This window comes from Lygodium microphyllum, chromosome 26 (genome assembly GCF_053477565.2).
Source record: "Lygodium microphyllum isolate KBCC chromosome 26, Lygodium_microphyllum_v1.1.10, whole genome shotgun sequence".
NCBI classification, from domain to species: domain Eukaryota; kingdom Viridiplantae; phylum Streptophyta; class Polypodiopsida; order Schizaeales; family Lygodiaceae; genus Lygodium; species Lygodium microphyllum.
The window spans coordinates 92,693,672-92,709,946 of NC_141160.1; the positions used below are offsets into that span (position 1 = coordinate 92,693,672).

At 39.4% G+C, this 16,275-nt stretch overlaps 1 protein-coding gene across 3 annotated transcripts in view; it reads right to left on the reverse strand.

Moving 5' to 3' along the window:
• Positions 1 to 233: 233 nt before the first annotated feature.
• LOC148013541 (zinc finger protein CONSTANS-LIKE 9-like) overlaps positions 234 to 16,275 on the reverse strand; it is a 31,603-nt gene continuing 15,561 nt past the window's right edge. Inside the window, exons 4-6 of one of the 3 annotated variants that reach the window (XR_015688954.1) lie at positions 1,128 to 1,447; positions 626 to 1,013; positions 234 to 486 (exon numbers count right to left, since the gene is read on the reverse strand). Coding sequence is in view for 2 of the 3 variants with exons in the window: in XM_087668593.1 (XP_087524719.1) it covers positions 887 to 1,013; positions 1,128 to 1,447 (447 nt within the window). In the remaining variant the exon portion in view is untranslated. Of the gene's footprint in view, positions 1,014 to 1,127; positions 1,448 to 16,275 lie in introns of all 3 variants that reach the window. The other 2 variants (XM_087668593.1, XM_087668594.1) reach the window with 2 other exon arrangements.

The following is a 16,275-nucleotide window of genomic DNA, read 5'->3' on the forward strand; positions in this document are numbered from 1 at the left end:
TTGTATATGAAACTATTTAAGATTCTAGAGCACAGCTACTCAAGGAACTGATAAGGGCTTTTGCCTAAATGAAAGCTTGAGGGGGGTAGAGAGCGATCACAAAAGGCCTGGGACATTTTAGAAGAAAGAAATCCAGCTGGTAAATTTAAAGCCCATTTTCAGCAAAAATGGACGTTTTCAGCATCAAATAATTAAAATTTAGGTGGTGTTCCAAAATGAAATCTACATAGAATAAACACAACAGCATTGCTAGACTGCATTATATACCAGCCAATGTTTAGTTATCATCCTTTCGATAAAAGAGATACATGTAGTAAGGTCCTTTACAACTTGCTCCATTAGGTCATGGTAACAGTAACTAGCTTGACCTTGTTTGCAGTGTAGGCAATTCCTATATATGCACAGGGGCAAGTACTCTAGTTTGAACATCGGAAGATATCCGAGATGAGTGTGTGTTTGTCCTGATCGTCCTCAGCAGTATGATGTCTACTACACACCACCAAGGACAAACCACACATAATCCCTATTAGCTCTAGAGTGTTTTAATTTCAATACTAAGAAGCACTAAAAATGAGGGAACTAGAAAGCACAAACTTCCACACTTTTTATAATACAGGAAATTTACCAGTGACATTAATGAACATGGCCATGGCCAATGGCCAAATTGCAATAACCACAAGATAATGCCCTTAAGATGCATACAAATTCAATCATTGGAATCACGATTCACCATGCTGTCGCCTTAGGATTGCATATGCTACAGCACAAAGCTCTGGATACAGTAGGACTTGACGGATGCTAGTGAAGCATCTCACAGCTGATCAACCTGGGCAGACTTTACAGAGGGCCTGTCATAACTGTATACCCTTTATCATCATGATTGCCTTCAGCTACTTTCATCCACCAGAAAGGACTCACACTTTGAACTGCTCCCCTTCACAAATCTACCACGTACTCGCTGCCTGACATCTGCCCGAGCTTTGCGGGACTCATATCTAATGTATTTGTCATATCTAGAACAGAGAGCACAACATTAGAAAGCAACAATAGACATTCCCACTAACTTAAGATACACAAATAACCAGTTATTGACCACTAAGACAAATGCCTTGAGAAGTGGGGATTACTTGCGTGTTTTCTTCTTCTCCTTGTACCGCATCATCGCGTTGTCCCTAGCTTGTGCCAATGCTTCTGTGTCAGGACTTTTTGCTGGTCCTGAACCTTCTGCCTTAGCTGATGAGAGCGTGGATAAGTTATCAAATGACCGGCAACTCTTGGTGTCCTTTTTCGTGCTGTATAATAAATTAGAGGGCCTCAAGGCATGAGTTAACTCATCATCCAGAAATGGATCAGGTTTCACAGCATCCTGCATTGCACCTTCAGCCAAACTGTGACCTGAACTGGTAGTTTCTAGAACCTTGCTCCAAGATTCCAAAGGAAACTTCTTCTGTCAAAGAAGTACTCTAGTAAGCCCGCCAGTGCAGAAACAAGTAAAAAGTATGACCATTCTATTATAAGAAGTTTGAATCTAATGGTGCTGTAGTGACCATACAAGAAAAGTTATGAATCCAAAAAGAGAGTGAAAAATAGCATGGTTAAGAGTTGTCCAAGAGCTGGACAGAACCGAATCATACAAGGCATGTCTCAAGTGATACAAGCAAGATAGTGTTAGAATTTGCCAAATCTACGGGCAATGCCCAATGTTGTAGTTAGTTGGTTTCTAGTGTGGGCACAACTACATTAATAAGTTGTGTTACCACTTCTAGAGTTAGTTCAAGAGTTAAATTAACTCTAGTTGAGTTAGGGGTAAGTCTAACTTAAGACCTATTGTACTTTCATTCTATCATTCTAATACTTGCATCTTTTGAGTGTGGAACAGCTGCACACTCTTGCTCATTAGCTTGTGTTCACTCAAACACGCACACACACACACTCTCTCTCTCTCTTCTTTTTTTTTCGCACACACACACTCTCTCTCTTCTTCTTTTTTCGTACACACACACACACACACACACACACTCTCTCTCTCTCTCTCTCTCTCTCTCTCTCTCTCTCTCCAACATTTGGTATCAAAACTAGGCACGTGGGTTCTATCTCTCCACCGCTCAGCCAGTGCCAACCTATAGAAACATGAGACGGGGAACGGGAACAAGGAACGGGGACGGGGACAGTTGAGGATGCCAAACCTAGGGAACGGAAACTACATTTAAAAAATCAAAATTCATGAAAAAATAATAATATTTCACTCATAATCCATGTGGAGTATTAAAACCAAGGTATATAATCCATAAGGACAAATCAGTTTAAGTTTTAACTTTAAAGATATCATGCATCATTCTTAAAATAGTTGGTCATTATAGATTGAATTACAACTCACAAGGCTCAAGAGTCAAGCTAGTCAATTATAAAACGCACAATACATATGCCATAAAACAATGAACAATGAGCTAAACTTTAAAGTCTAAGCTGAAAGAACATGCCCATGGCCAAAAAACACTACAAATATTAAGTCTAATCTCTAAAAGAACGTAGCCATTGCCCCAAAAAATACTATAATATGAAGTCTAATCTCTAGACCGAAGCAAAATGCAGCATGCCAAAATAGCCCAAGGAGCAACTGCAAGATTGCAAGTACAAATATAATGTCTGCATGGCACAACGGCCCAAGTGTCACACTGTCATCAATAATCATAATATGATATACATGCATCATGAGACTCATGATAAACAAACTAAATCAGCGATCATCATCACGACATGAGGCTGCTCTAGCTACTCCTAAAGTGCCACCCTCATCATCATGTGTACCATGAACTGCTACATCTCCCTCAACATCAACATGTGTCTCCAAGACATCTTCCACTTTGTGAATGGATCAAGCTTTGTTGTCATATTGTTGCATAACATCCTCAAATTAGCACTAACAAATACCAAATCATTTGCCCTCTCCATACCAAGACTGTTCCTCTTCTTTGAAGCAATGTGAGCATATGTACTCCACTATTGCTCCAAACAAGAGGAGCTAATTGACTAACTCAAAATACGAATGGCTAGCTGCTGCAACTCAGGACCATCCAAACCATAGTCCTCCCACCACAAAGCTGCCCCAATCTTACAACGATCCTCCCATGCATCCCCACAACCAAAAAAACCCTAAAAGATCCCTAGACGAGACAATATAAGTCTCCATGCATACATAATCTCAGTGTCATTAAGCGTGCCACAAATGTATCCACCTCTTCCTTCTTGGGATCTTAATTAGCATCAAGTGTGCTCTATCTATGTGCAAAATGTAGCGTTATTGATGCTATAGCCAATGCAATGCCTACATTAGGTGTAGAGATAACACATCTTGATATTGATCCTGCTATAGACACATCTAATGAGAATGGTTTCACAAAAGTTGTGGGGTTAACTGCAACACGTCGTGGTCTAGATGCAAGATAAGCTTGTTAACGTGCTACATGGTCATGAAGCTACCTTTGCTTCTCCAAGGTCACATTAGAACAAAATTGTACCTCTGAATTTGGCTCATGTAGGAGATAAACTCAGGCCTAATTATGCATAAGACCAAACAAGTGGCAATTGGTATTTCATATTCTAATATTTAAGTAACTTTGAGAAATCAAAATGAACAAACATTCAAAATAGAAATGCTCGATTCAACGGATTACCTTGTTTGCTCCACTAGTTTACTTGTATAGGCAAAGCTTGCAAGCCCGTGGTCGAGATCTTCCACCACTCAGTGGGCAATTAGCATTTACTTCTTCCCACCATGACCAATCGTCGGACCTTCTTCCTCAACCACCGACACAATGAGTGAGGCGAAAAGATGAAGCCATTTCAAGCTGAAAACTAAAATAAAAATGGCTGAAGAGAAGCCTAAAGGACCGGTCGTTGTAAAGAGACTCGAGAAAAGGAAGAAGACTCAAGAGTGAGGGAAAAATTGAGAACTTAGAAGAGAGAAGGAGAGAATGGAGAAGAAAAAAGAGAAAAGAAGAATGGAGAAGAGAGAGAAGAGGGGAGTAGAGGAAGGAGAAAGAGAGAAGTGGAAAGTTGGAGAAGAAGGAAGAGAGAAGAGGATGTGAGGATGCTGCAGACAGGAGTAAACCCTATGGGGACAACACACGAGTCGACAGGCTAGAGCTAACAGGACATGCGGGACAGGAACCAACGGGATCTACGAGCGGGCGTGCATATGTAGACAGAGCTGAATAGCAAGCACGAAACGAGTAGGAGGCGCAAGGGGAAATGTCATTATTGCAAGAAGCCCAATCATTATATTGATTAATACAAGAAGCAATTGGCTATCCAAGAGACATCAGCTATAGCAAATTTACTAACGGTGATGCTTTAGCCAACTTTGTGGAGGACTATGCATTTCTTATATGCAGTTTTGATTCTACAATGGCTTTGACTTATCCATACTAGGCCACACATCTCTTTTCTAGCAGCATTGTTGCCTTGTTGACTAGGCCAAACTCGTAGTTAAGCTCACTAGCGAGTTACTTTGCGTGCATTGCGCTTATAGGAGACTTGATCCTATAGGATCATGTATGGAGAGAGGGCCACTCTTGTTGATTCATGCGACTCAATTTGGGTAAGTGATGTGGAGTTGAGACGCTCCACTATAGGAGCTACTTTCTCCCTCAACTCAAGCTATCTCATGGAACCACAAGTGCCTTGGCTCTAGCTAAGAACCCTATGTTTCATGCTTGCACAAAGCATATCGAGATTTAGTACCACTTTGTTCGGGACCAATGAATTCTGAGTTAATGGTGGCCTACTGTCTCACAACAGACAATGCAGCAAATCTATTCACGAAGCATCTTCTACAAGCATCTATGCTTCATCATATGAGATTGTTGGGTCTTCAAACACTCCCAGAATGAGTGGTGGTGTTAGCCTACCATTTTATTCTGTCAATCTATCATCTCTTGGTTGTGAGCTCCATTAGAGTCTGACGGAGACATTGGCTCTAACTATCAATACCACTAAGATTATTGTGCACTTCCTTGGTCAATGTGCATTTTTCTTCATTTGCTAAGCACCTGTTAGATTGTGCAACCCCTACAGGCCTGCAATCTACTCTACCCGCCCCTGTCAGTGTTTTTTCGATGCTACATTAGTATTTGCGGCCTCACCTAATATCGGTCAACTAGATTTAGCTGGCCAACTGCCACATTTAGTGGCTCAACATGCTGGTCAGCCAGTTTAGGGGGGCTTTTGCTATTTATAGCTGGTCTCTAACTTGGGCAGATCATTCTTCTCTGTTTTTTGCAGGTGTACCCTCAGACTTCGGCATTCTCCTCTGTCACTTGCAAGGGCTGCTGGCTGCACACTTTGTCTCCGTCTCTGTCACCGTCTTCGGAGCTGTCATCATTTTCCAGCCTGATCCAGTGCCCTCAATGGGGCTTTGAACTGCATAGGGACTAATCAGTCCATCATTGTATTCAGCATTCTTTTCAAATTCAAAGCAGAATTCTCTTTCATTCATGTTGTCTTTTGTCTTCTCACTTTCTCTTTGTATTCATGTTCCTCTTCTGCCACAACTGTCATGGGGACATGAATTTAATGCTTTGCTTAGCATTTGATTTATTTATTAATCAAATGTACAAATGTGAGGTGCACATGTTGTGCAAGTCAATTAAGTCACAATGATAGGCCAAGGACCCCGAGATGTCAATGGGAGTCGAAGGCAAAAGTTGTAATAAGTTATACCAGATGAGTACTAGGTGGTGCCTTGTGTCAATTTTCACCTACAGCATTTAATTGGCCAATAAGTGTCAATGGTGACACTTGGAACTAGCCATGAATTAATAAATTGATGCTAGTTCAAGGGTTTCATGCACATGACCACTTGGGAGGGTGGACTATGATGTCATCAAAGAATGTGCCAATGGAAGACACGTATGCTTGAAAAATTCAATCCATCATACGATTAAACATTATAGGTGCATTTGTAAGCCCAAATGGCATGACCGAAAACTCATATGATTAAAAATTAATCCTAAAAGCTACCTTGAGCATATATTCTACCTCTATATTTATCTAATGATACCCACTTTTAAGGTCTATCCTATTAAAGATTGCACTTCTCTCTAACTAATCAAGGATACTATCAATCCTTGATTTAGGGAATCTATTTTTTATGGTGTTTTTGTTCAAGGCACAACAATCAATATACATTCTGTAATATTTTCACACAATAAAAGTTAGTTGGTTAGTTTAAAAGTTAGTTAGTCAATTAATAAGTTAGTAAGATTACTAACTAAAGACTAACTAAGGTAAAAACTAACTAACATTAATTATTAATAATTTTTATTTAATTTAAAATATTTTATTTAAAAAAATCAAGAGTCATAAATTTGATATTTTTCTCGGAATGGCAAGGACCGTAGCCACCCTTCACGTAAATTACAACGTGAACGAAACTTATGAGTTATATTAATCACTAGGATAATGTGTATAGTTTGGATGGTCTAAAAATATTAGATTTTGGGCAAAACTAGTATATTTTAGATACTTTAGATATTATCCTGAAAAAAAGATATGGAGATTTTTAGAACTGGATGTCGTTTAAAAGAAAAGACAAGTGATATTTTAGTTAGTTTGGAGATTTTATAAAAAATAAAATAAAGAGAGGATTTGCGAAATCGCGGCGCCATGATCGCAATACACAAGCAGTGGACAACACTTTGAACAAAGAAAAGGAGTGAACTAAGAGCTTTCTAACCAAGTATCTTGATGTCTTACCCCCCTTTCGGAGCCAATGGAACCATCAGATTTATGATCTGAGCATCATATCACTGATCTTTCCAAGATCCCCCTCCACAAAGAGCTCCACTTCTCAACCACAAGCCCTCTTCTCTAATTCACTATAAATATGAGGCATAGGAGAGGCATAAAACGCATAAGACCCCGAGAGGTTGTAAGAGAGAGGTAGAGAGAAGGATACCCCTCCAAGAGATTGTGAGGAAGAGCTTGAAAGAGAGCTTAAGAGAGAGAGAGAGAGAGAGAGAGAGAGAGAGAGAAGAGTCACCCCGAGAGGCTGCAAGGAAGAGAATTAGCTCAATTCCCTCTATCTCGATCCTCGACTTAACCATCTTCTCTTACGCTCTCCCATCTTGAATCTATTCTACCTTCTTAATCTCTTGAGTCTACCTGCGGACGATGGCCTCCAAGTGAAGAATGTCACGTGCGGATGACAATCCTACAACCAGTAACAAGGCTTCGGGCAAAGTCATCACTGTCAATCCAACTACAGCCTCGGTCGTAAGTAATGTATTTTCAAATTGATAGATGCTTGCTTTGATTCTCGTATGAGGTACGTTAGGCCCCATACTACGATGCATGAGTATAGGTCATGGAAAAGGACAAATTTCATCTCACCTACTCGGAAGATGGAGTTTGTAAAATGTATATATCAAGGGAAGATAATTGCACCTAGTTACATATGACTTATTTGCTAGTAGAGCAATTACAATGAAGAATTAGTCAAGCGTTATGAATGGCATAGTCGTCAAAAGAACGACATTAAAAGATTGTGCATACAAGTGCTAGATTAAAGTATAGTCAAGGATTACAAATAGCATAATTACTAAAAGAATACGATATTGAGAATCATGAATAGAAAGTACTAGTTTAAAGTTTAGATACTTCAAAAGTGCTTAGCCTAAGAGCCCAAATATTAAGAAAAACTAGATTCTAGCTCAATGCAAGGCCTATTGGAGTCTAATTACTTGAGATCATCTCGCACTTATCTTATTAAGTATTCACACGTTATGCCTATAACATGTTTGATATATGAGGATAATTTTCTAGTTACCTCATGACTTGACTAAGAGCTAGTACAAGAAATTAATCATAAGGGTTAAAACTAAGATGTCTTGAGTTTTTTCCAATCCAAATCCAGGGTTGGGTTATCAAGCAAGGTAAGTGGCCTATAGAACTTACATCATGAATAGTATTTGAACCCTTAACATATGCCCTAGCCGAAGGAAGGAAGTGTTAAGAAACATTTTTGCATAGTATTGCTCTTAGATCCCAAGGGGGAGAGCAAATATGCAATGGGTAATATTATATCATCTACTCTTGCATTGTTTTGGAAAGAATGCAATTGGTTTTGTTGGTTAATCGAACAATATCCTACATACTTTTACATTCAACTTGTTGTTAGTTGTTGTTTGGATGACTATTCCAAGTGCTTGTGATTTATGGTAAATGCATGGCAAGGGTCTCTGATGACAAGTCGCCATGGGAATAAAAGAATGTTTTCTTGGAAAATGATATTAGGGCAGAATGCCTTGTTTGTGCTTGATTCTTAAAGGATTTAATTAAGGAAGGATATATTGCATGGGTGGATCACCTCCATGATCGCACCGCGTATTAACCCGAGAGGGCACTGCTCGATTCATGGGCCGAAGGTCGAGTAGTGAAAAGGCCAACCACGGGAATGATGTTTCGCTCCTAGACAGCTTGCGGGTCAATTGGAGCTCTAGACACCCCTTGCTAGGTCTAGAATGGAGTTGAAGACCTCCGTGGCCCCAACATCTGGGCATGTTGGGAGATCCTATTTTAGATAAAGGATTGAGTTTTTGGTGCCATGAGAATTGGACCAGTTACTTCTGCAGGGCAGAAGGGATACTTCTATTGGACAGAAGCGATACATAATTTCTCCTGTATGGGCGGGAGACAAAGATTAACTTGAAGATAAGTTAAGGAACTTGTTTGAACTTGTTTGAACTTGTTTGTCAATAGATTGCTTTGCTCCGTTTTCGTGTCTGTGCTATAAGTTATGCGAACGAACCATGTTCCCTAAAAGGCTTAATTAATAAAGCTGACTTTAAGTGTCCCACATAAATGTGGTAGGACCTAATTAGAAAACTAAAGCTATTAAGGGAAGCGGGTGGGCGAAACCCCCGACGGGTCCGTCCTACGACAGGGTGGTCCCAAAGAATTGGGAGGCTTCTCACAAGCTTTATCGTCATTCGACCTTTAGGTATTGTTAGGTTAGAACCCGATTCATGCCGTTTTAGGGGACCGGAATGGGACTATGTCCTATGGGCAGAGAGGTTGAGCAGCGCATCCCTCTCGTTTCTCATTCTCTTTGAACTAAGTGCGGCATGGGTCTGCTTCCGATTGGGTATCTCTGCGTAAAGTAAGATGTCCAAAACCCAACGCTAGAATGCTAACAGGAGGCCTTGACAACTAAAAACCCGAATTTCAGGTCGATCCTAGTGGGTTCGGTCGTAAACGTTCTGTTGCGAGGCGGATTCAGGAGACCCTAGGCGACAAAACTCGGAACATTCCTTGGGAGTGCCGGGTAGCGACGCTTAGATTTGTTTCTCGATAGATCGCTAAAAGAGTGCCTAGAAAGCCGATGGGTAGGCACCTCACACATTCGATATGAATTATCATTTTTCTACATAAGGAGTCACCATGGAATACCTCAATAATGGATCACAACTATCTAACAACATAATGTGCAAGTCCTCATTATCCACGTATAATTGCAAATGAATGCCGAGTTTTCCAATTATAGAAGTAACCAACTCTGCATGTCCAAGACAAGCCAACTAGTCCTACCCATAGGATCCATATCATCATCTCTATTGCCTTACTTGGCTGTCAAAGCTAGAGAAATGAAGTTGGCACCAGCACTTGATCACAGAAAACTAAAGCATGTTGATCCTATCAAAGTGCAATGAATGTGGAAGCATATGACCCAACTAAAACACAGAAACAAATGAGAGAGAGAGAGAGAGAGAGAAAGAATAGAATGCTGAAACTCCAAAGTATGAATGCTACATACTGAAGGCTGATATATACAACACGCTATCAAAGTATCACCAGCCGAAGCTCTCTCCCCCTACAAGAAACTGAAGTGAGTGAACCCTAGGCAGCCCAACCATAAATATACTGACAAAAAAACATAAAATACATCAAGTTGGCCAATTAAAGTTGGCTGACTACATACTAGAAATGACCAACTATAGCACCTAATAAAATAATAATAATAAAATGTTGTGATCTGTTGCATGCCACATGGCACAACCTGTCCGCCTAGTTCAACATGTGTATTCTACCTATAATCGTACCCAAACTACTAGCGACTGCATGAACCACTACCTAATATCACGAGGATGTGAAAGTTTGAGATGCTTGAATCTTGCTAATAACATTTGATTAAGTTATTAATCAAATATGAAAGGTTATTTAGCACATGTGATACACATGGCAATTACTTCATGGTAACAGGCCAAGGACCTCGAGGATGCAAGGGGTGTCAAAGGCAAAAAGTTGCAATAAGTTATGCCAACTGGGCTTTGGGGATCAATTGGTATCAATTTTGACCCTACGGCAATTATTTGGCTAATAAGTGTTGGTTATGACACTAGGAACTAGCATTAATTAATTAATCAATTAATTAATACCAATCTAAGGGTGAACAAAGTTGGGGACCACCCAATGTTGCAAATGGCCTAGCCAATTTAATTACACATGGGCACATTTAATTTTGGGCAACGTCAGAAGGATTGAAATTAATTTTTAGGATTATTTAAATTTAAAATTAATTAAATGGTTGGATAATGCTGAAAAATAGGTTTAAAAGGTTGCTACTTGGCAAAAATGCCCATGCAAACTAAGAAAACGTTTTTGGGAGTTGGATTTCAGCCATTTACTTAGTTTACGTTTGTAAGAGAGAAGGAGACTATTAGAGAGCAAGGAAAGACTACTGATGTGAATTGCAACCACTATGGATCAGTCCAACAGCAAGTGACAGCAATTTGGAACCCTCCAGGAGCAGGTGACATCAGCCCAAGGTCCTTCTAATAGAAATGACAACATATAGATGGGAGCAGCAGTCTTTCTAGTAGTCCTAAGCTGTAGGTAATAAGTTCCATGGCTATTGGAGTAGGATAACAACAGTTTTTCAATGCTTCTCGTGATGAAACTCTGAAATTTCTCTCTGCAGCATTCTTTCTCATCCCCCAACCATTTCTTAAATTATCTCACCATTTTCCAACAGCTTGAGCCATCAGAGGAAGAGATTTAAGTCAATCTCTACTATAAACCCTAACTTATAGCAAAAATTAGGGTTTGAAAGCTGCTTTAGGATGTGTGCTCAGATTTGAGTGCTTAGGACTTGAATTCCAACAGTTGAAATTGAGGAATTTTAAGGAGATTCAAGAGGTCAACCAGCCAATATCAGATTTGGGACTGAATTTGTCCTTTAAGGAGTAAAGTGAAGGCCAATCCCCAAGCAAACCAAGGGGCAAATTGATTTGGAGGCCTGCTAGTCAGTTTTAACAAGGGGCACTTGGATTACCAGAGAAGATAAGAGGATCTCAGTTGTACCCCTTTCATTTGCCATATAACATAAAGAAATACCGCAAGGGGCACCAATTTTGGAGCCAACAAGGTGTCCAATGTCGAAGATTAAAGTGGAAAAGTGTACATTTTCAGTTTATGTGAATTTTATGCTTGTTGTGATTAGTGTTAAATTAGGTTATTTACCACCCTACCCAAGAAGGAAGGTTAGTTTCACCTAGCCTACTCCAAAACAAAATGTGACTACATAATTGCCTTGTGCATGCCTCACAGATGACCATTATCTTCTAATAGATCCCTCACTTTGCTCCTTACACGACATCACTCTAAAGCATCTATATTTAGTTGCTCGCTAGTAAGATTAAATACCAATCCAGCTATAGTTTTATGCTTCTTTCCTTTTTTATTCTTGTTGTCATTTGCATGATTTTAGACGTACATTCTGGTCATTCACATACTCTATGCCCTTCTTGTTCCCAGATGTAGCATTTGTTTGCATCATGCAATGCCTTCCAACATCTTTCTTCGCACTAATTAATGACCTTTTGCCTTATTTTCCTTTTTGAAAGAACAATTTTCAGCTTGTTGACCCTCTTTTAAGAATTTAAACTTGCTGCCCAAAAGTTCAGTCTTGCTGCCTTTATTTCAATATTGTCTTTTGAAGCATCTTTGCATCCCTCAAATCCTATGACATGGCCTTTCATCAATGCATAAGTTATCTTTGCATTTTTAGTCAATTGTGCCATGTTGATCACTACTATCTTGGTACAATAGTCATGGATTTCATTGGGTAGACCACAATAGTTAGTCTCTATTTGCTCGACCATCGTAACCTCACAAAAAGAGTTCACTAACAACAAAGATGCCCAAAATTTATTTGAGTACTCTTCCAAATCAGCACAATCAATTGAATGCAATTTGTGTCATGCTATTGTCACATCTACTTCAAAATGTTTCTGAGCCATTGCAAAGAGAAAATTTGTTTAAAATGCGCCCAAGTTGTCAGTGCCTTACCTTGCATCAAAAGGTTTGTCCACCACAGAAGTGCATTCCCTTTTAAGAAAGTGGCCACCTTACGCACTTTAGAATGCCTTCCTTCCAACACCTTTCTTCGCACAAATTAATGACATTTTGCTTTATTTCCCTTTTTGAAAGAATGACTTAAGAATGATTTTCAGCTTGTTGACCCTCTTTTAAGACTTTAAACTTGGTCCCCAAAAGTTCAATCTTGCTGCCTTTATTTCAATATTGTCTTTTGAAGCATCTTTGCATCCCTCAAATCCTATGACATGGCCTTTCATCAATGCATAAGTTGTCTTTGCATTTTTAGTCAATTGTGCCATGTTGATCACTATTGTCTTGGTACAAAAGTCGTGGATTTCATCGGGTAGACCACAACAGTTAGTCTCTATTTGCTCGACCATCGTAAGCTCACAAAAAGAGTTCACTAACAACAGAGATGCCCAAAACTTATTTGAGTACTCTTTCAAATCAGCATAATGAATTGAATGCAATTTGTGTCAGGCTATTGTCACATCTACTTCAAAAGTGTTTGTGAGCCATTGCAAAGAGAAAACTTGTTTAAAATGCACCCAAGTTGTCAGTGCCTTGCCTTGCATCAAAAGGATTGTCCACCATAGAAGTGCACTCCCTTTCAGGAAAGTGGCTACCTTACACACTTTCAAATGCCTTCCTTCCAACACCTTTCTTCACACAAGTTAACAACCTTTTGCCTTATTTCCCTTTTTGAAAGAACAACTTAAAAATGATTTTCAACTTGTTAACCCTCTTTTAAGAATTTAAACTTACTGCCCAAAAGTTCAATCTTGCTGCCTTTATTTCAATATTATCTTTTGAAGCATCTTTGCATCCCTCAAATCCTATGACATGGCCTTTCATCAATGCATAAGTTGTGTTTGCTTTTTTAGTCAATTGTACCATGCTGATCACTATGTCTTGGTACAATAGTCGTGGATTTCATTGGGTAGACCACAATAGTTAGTCTCTATTTGCTCGACCATCGTAACCTCACAAAAAGTGTTAGCTAACAACAAAGATGCCCGAAATTTATTTGAGTACTCTTCCAAATCAGCACAATCAATTGAATGCAATTTGTGTCACGCTATTGTCACATCTACTTCATAAGTATTTGTGGGCCATTGCAAAGAGAAAACCTGTTTAAAATGTGCCCAAGTTGTTAGAGCCTTGCCTTGCATCAAAAGAGTTGTCCACCACAAAATTGCATTCCCTTTTAAGAAAGTGATTGCCTTACGTACTTTCGAATACTCAAAAATTTGCGCCTAGAGTAGGCTACATCAATTTGTTGAATGAAGGTCAAAGCATACCATTAGAGGTTTCAAACTTGACTACTACCCATCTTCTTTGTAGTCTTTTAGCTTCACACCAAAGGTGTCAAGTTATAACTTATCATACACTAGTGGCTGCAAAAATGGTGGCCCTCGTGATGCTATTGCTACATTTGCATCTACCATATGCCCAATAGGGCCTCCCAATTGACCAAACATTCCAGTTTGCATTTCTAGCCACATACCAATGTTACCATACATGCCACTATGCATTTCAAGCTGCAATGCCCCATGATAATTCCCTAAACACCTAGCATAAGTAGCTGAAAACTAGTTGTATTTTGCATGCCAGCATTAGTGGGTGCAGTGGCATCAATAGCCTAAAACACTGAACCACCCCCAAACTAACCAAGATGCATGGATGGGCAAGGAATTATTTGTTGTCCTTAAGGAATATACTACACATTGTTCCCTAATGGACGAACATGTTGTCGAAGTGGAGTTCCATGCACGTTCAACATTACAAGCAAGGTAACCACAAAATGTTTTACGCCCTGAAACATTTCACCCCCAAAACATTGTGTTTTAGCATGAAACGTTTCATCCTTGGGTGGGTCTAAGTGAAGCACCGCATGAAATGGTAGAATCACAAGTTTAAATATATATACATTTACCAAGATTGAATAGAAATTGCTATGAGGTAAGAATTCTCAGGTTTTATGTGGTTTTTCTCCTAAAAGTGAGATGGATGTGTGAAACATTGCCCACTAACATATTTCATTAATGCAACATATTTTGTGTTTCACGCCTATTGAAGTGCATTCCATGGTTACAATGATTACAAGTGTCTGTATATACAATACTTTAACCGAAAAGATTGCCCATGAGCCTCAACTAGCTATTTAGAATGTGAAGCAACCTTTTTCCCTTTAACATGCAGAACTAACCACATAAATTCAGCAAAGTGAGGTTGCTGAATCAACTGCTCCAAGTTCATAACAGCACTTGTTGAGTGAGCCTGGAACACCACACTTGCTTCCTAATCACATCCGTTGCTTGTTGTCTTGAGCATTTTCAGCATTCAGTAACTCAAAACCAAGTGTTGGATGCCATTCAATAAGGGATTCTTGTTCCCCACTCTTATCGCTGTTGTGTCATATCTTTTATTCTTTGTCCCTTTTTGTACATTGTTTTCAGAGAGTATAAACCTTGATGTAACTAAATAACAGCAAGTAAAAATGCATGTGTTTGCTCTTCAAGACAACCACAAGCTCACCTCCTTTGAAAAGATGGCGATGTCCTAACAGCAAAACCATGGAACTGGCCCTCAAAAGCCCAAAGGGGTAAATCACATTTTAGCAAACACTTACAACTTAACACTAAATTCAGTAAGCCCACACAATTGCATCTACACTTTAAAGTGCTCCTACAACACACATGATACTTGTTGCCCCAAAGCTTGGTACCCCTTTCAATATTTCTAGAGATTACTGATGAATGCTCCAAATTGCTTACAAATGGTTGTATTTCAATGATTTCTCATAGCACAATTGATCCACGAGTGCATAATGGCCTTGTTACCTTTAATGTTAGCGTCCAACCAACTACAAAGTATTCAATAATGCAAATAAATACTCCAATCTACCAAACCCTAAAAATGACAACCAACATGTGAACCCAATTTCATAAATCCTGCATAGTTCCCATACAATCCCACATAGTTCCTCTCACAAACAAAGGGATTCCTCACAATGAAACTATAGGAACATCGCTTTCTTTGCAACAAAGTTCTCTAAAAAAAAAGTGCATTAGGCTCGAGATCTCACAGGAGAAGAGGAGATCTCAAAGGAGAAGAGAGAACCTCAACCTACTGTATTGTAAAAAAATTGTTTTTCTGATATTTAGATAAAAAGCGATATACCTTGTTGTAACTAGAGTTACAAAGTTGCCCAATGGATTCCCCATGCCAAGAAGAGAGCAATGGCTATTGTCTACGCTCCATTCATGCTATCAGTTTATATTCCATGGTTGAAACTTGTAATTTCTACAACAAAGAAGAGAGAAATGGTTGTCTAGAAACTTGGGCTGCTCAAAATGAGAGAGAAGAATACCTAAACAAACTGTTCCTCGATTAGATCTCGTTTTATAACTTAAGTGTTCATTAGACCAACCTTCAGCTCAAGGCCAGATTCATAACTTAAGTATCCAAAGTGAGCTGCTTGCTAGGCTAAACTATCAATGTAACTCAATTTCTAAGGTGCCAACTTTCAATCTAGAAAGTCTCACGTTGCACCTTGTTACATTTCAGTGCTCTTGTACCACAACCTGTACACTTATCCATAGCATGCCCACTGTCAAGTCCTTCATTGCTAGTATAATGGTCACATGCCAAGAGCTAGGGTGCTCTACCTTCTCTCATGTGAAACGATAGTGGAACCCACATGCTTTGTCTCGTTAAAGAAAATCAGGTTGCTAGCAAGTGCAATATCACTCTAGCGGTCAATGCAGATCACTACATGATCCTCACAGAAATTGCAGCTCCGCCATAAACTTCCTTAAGTAGAAGTAGACAGCCTCCATGGCATCATGACAGAGTGCCTAAGACTAGAAAGGAAGGGAAAAGGTCATTTCCCAA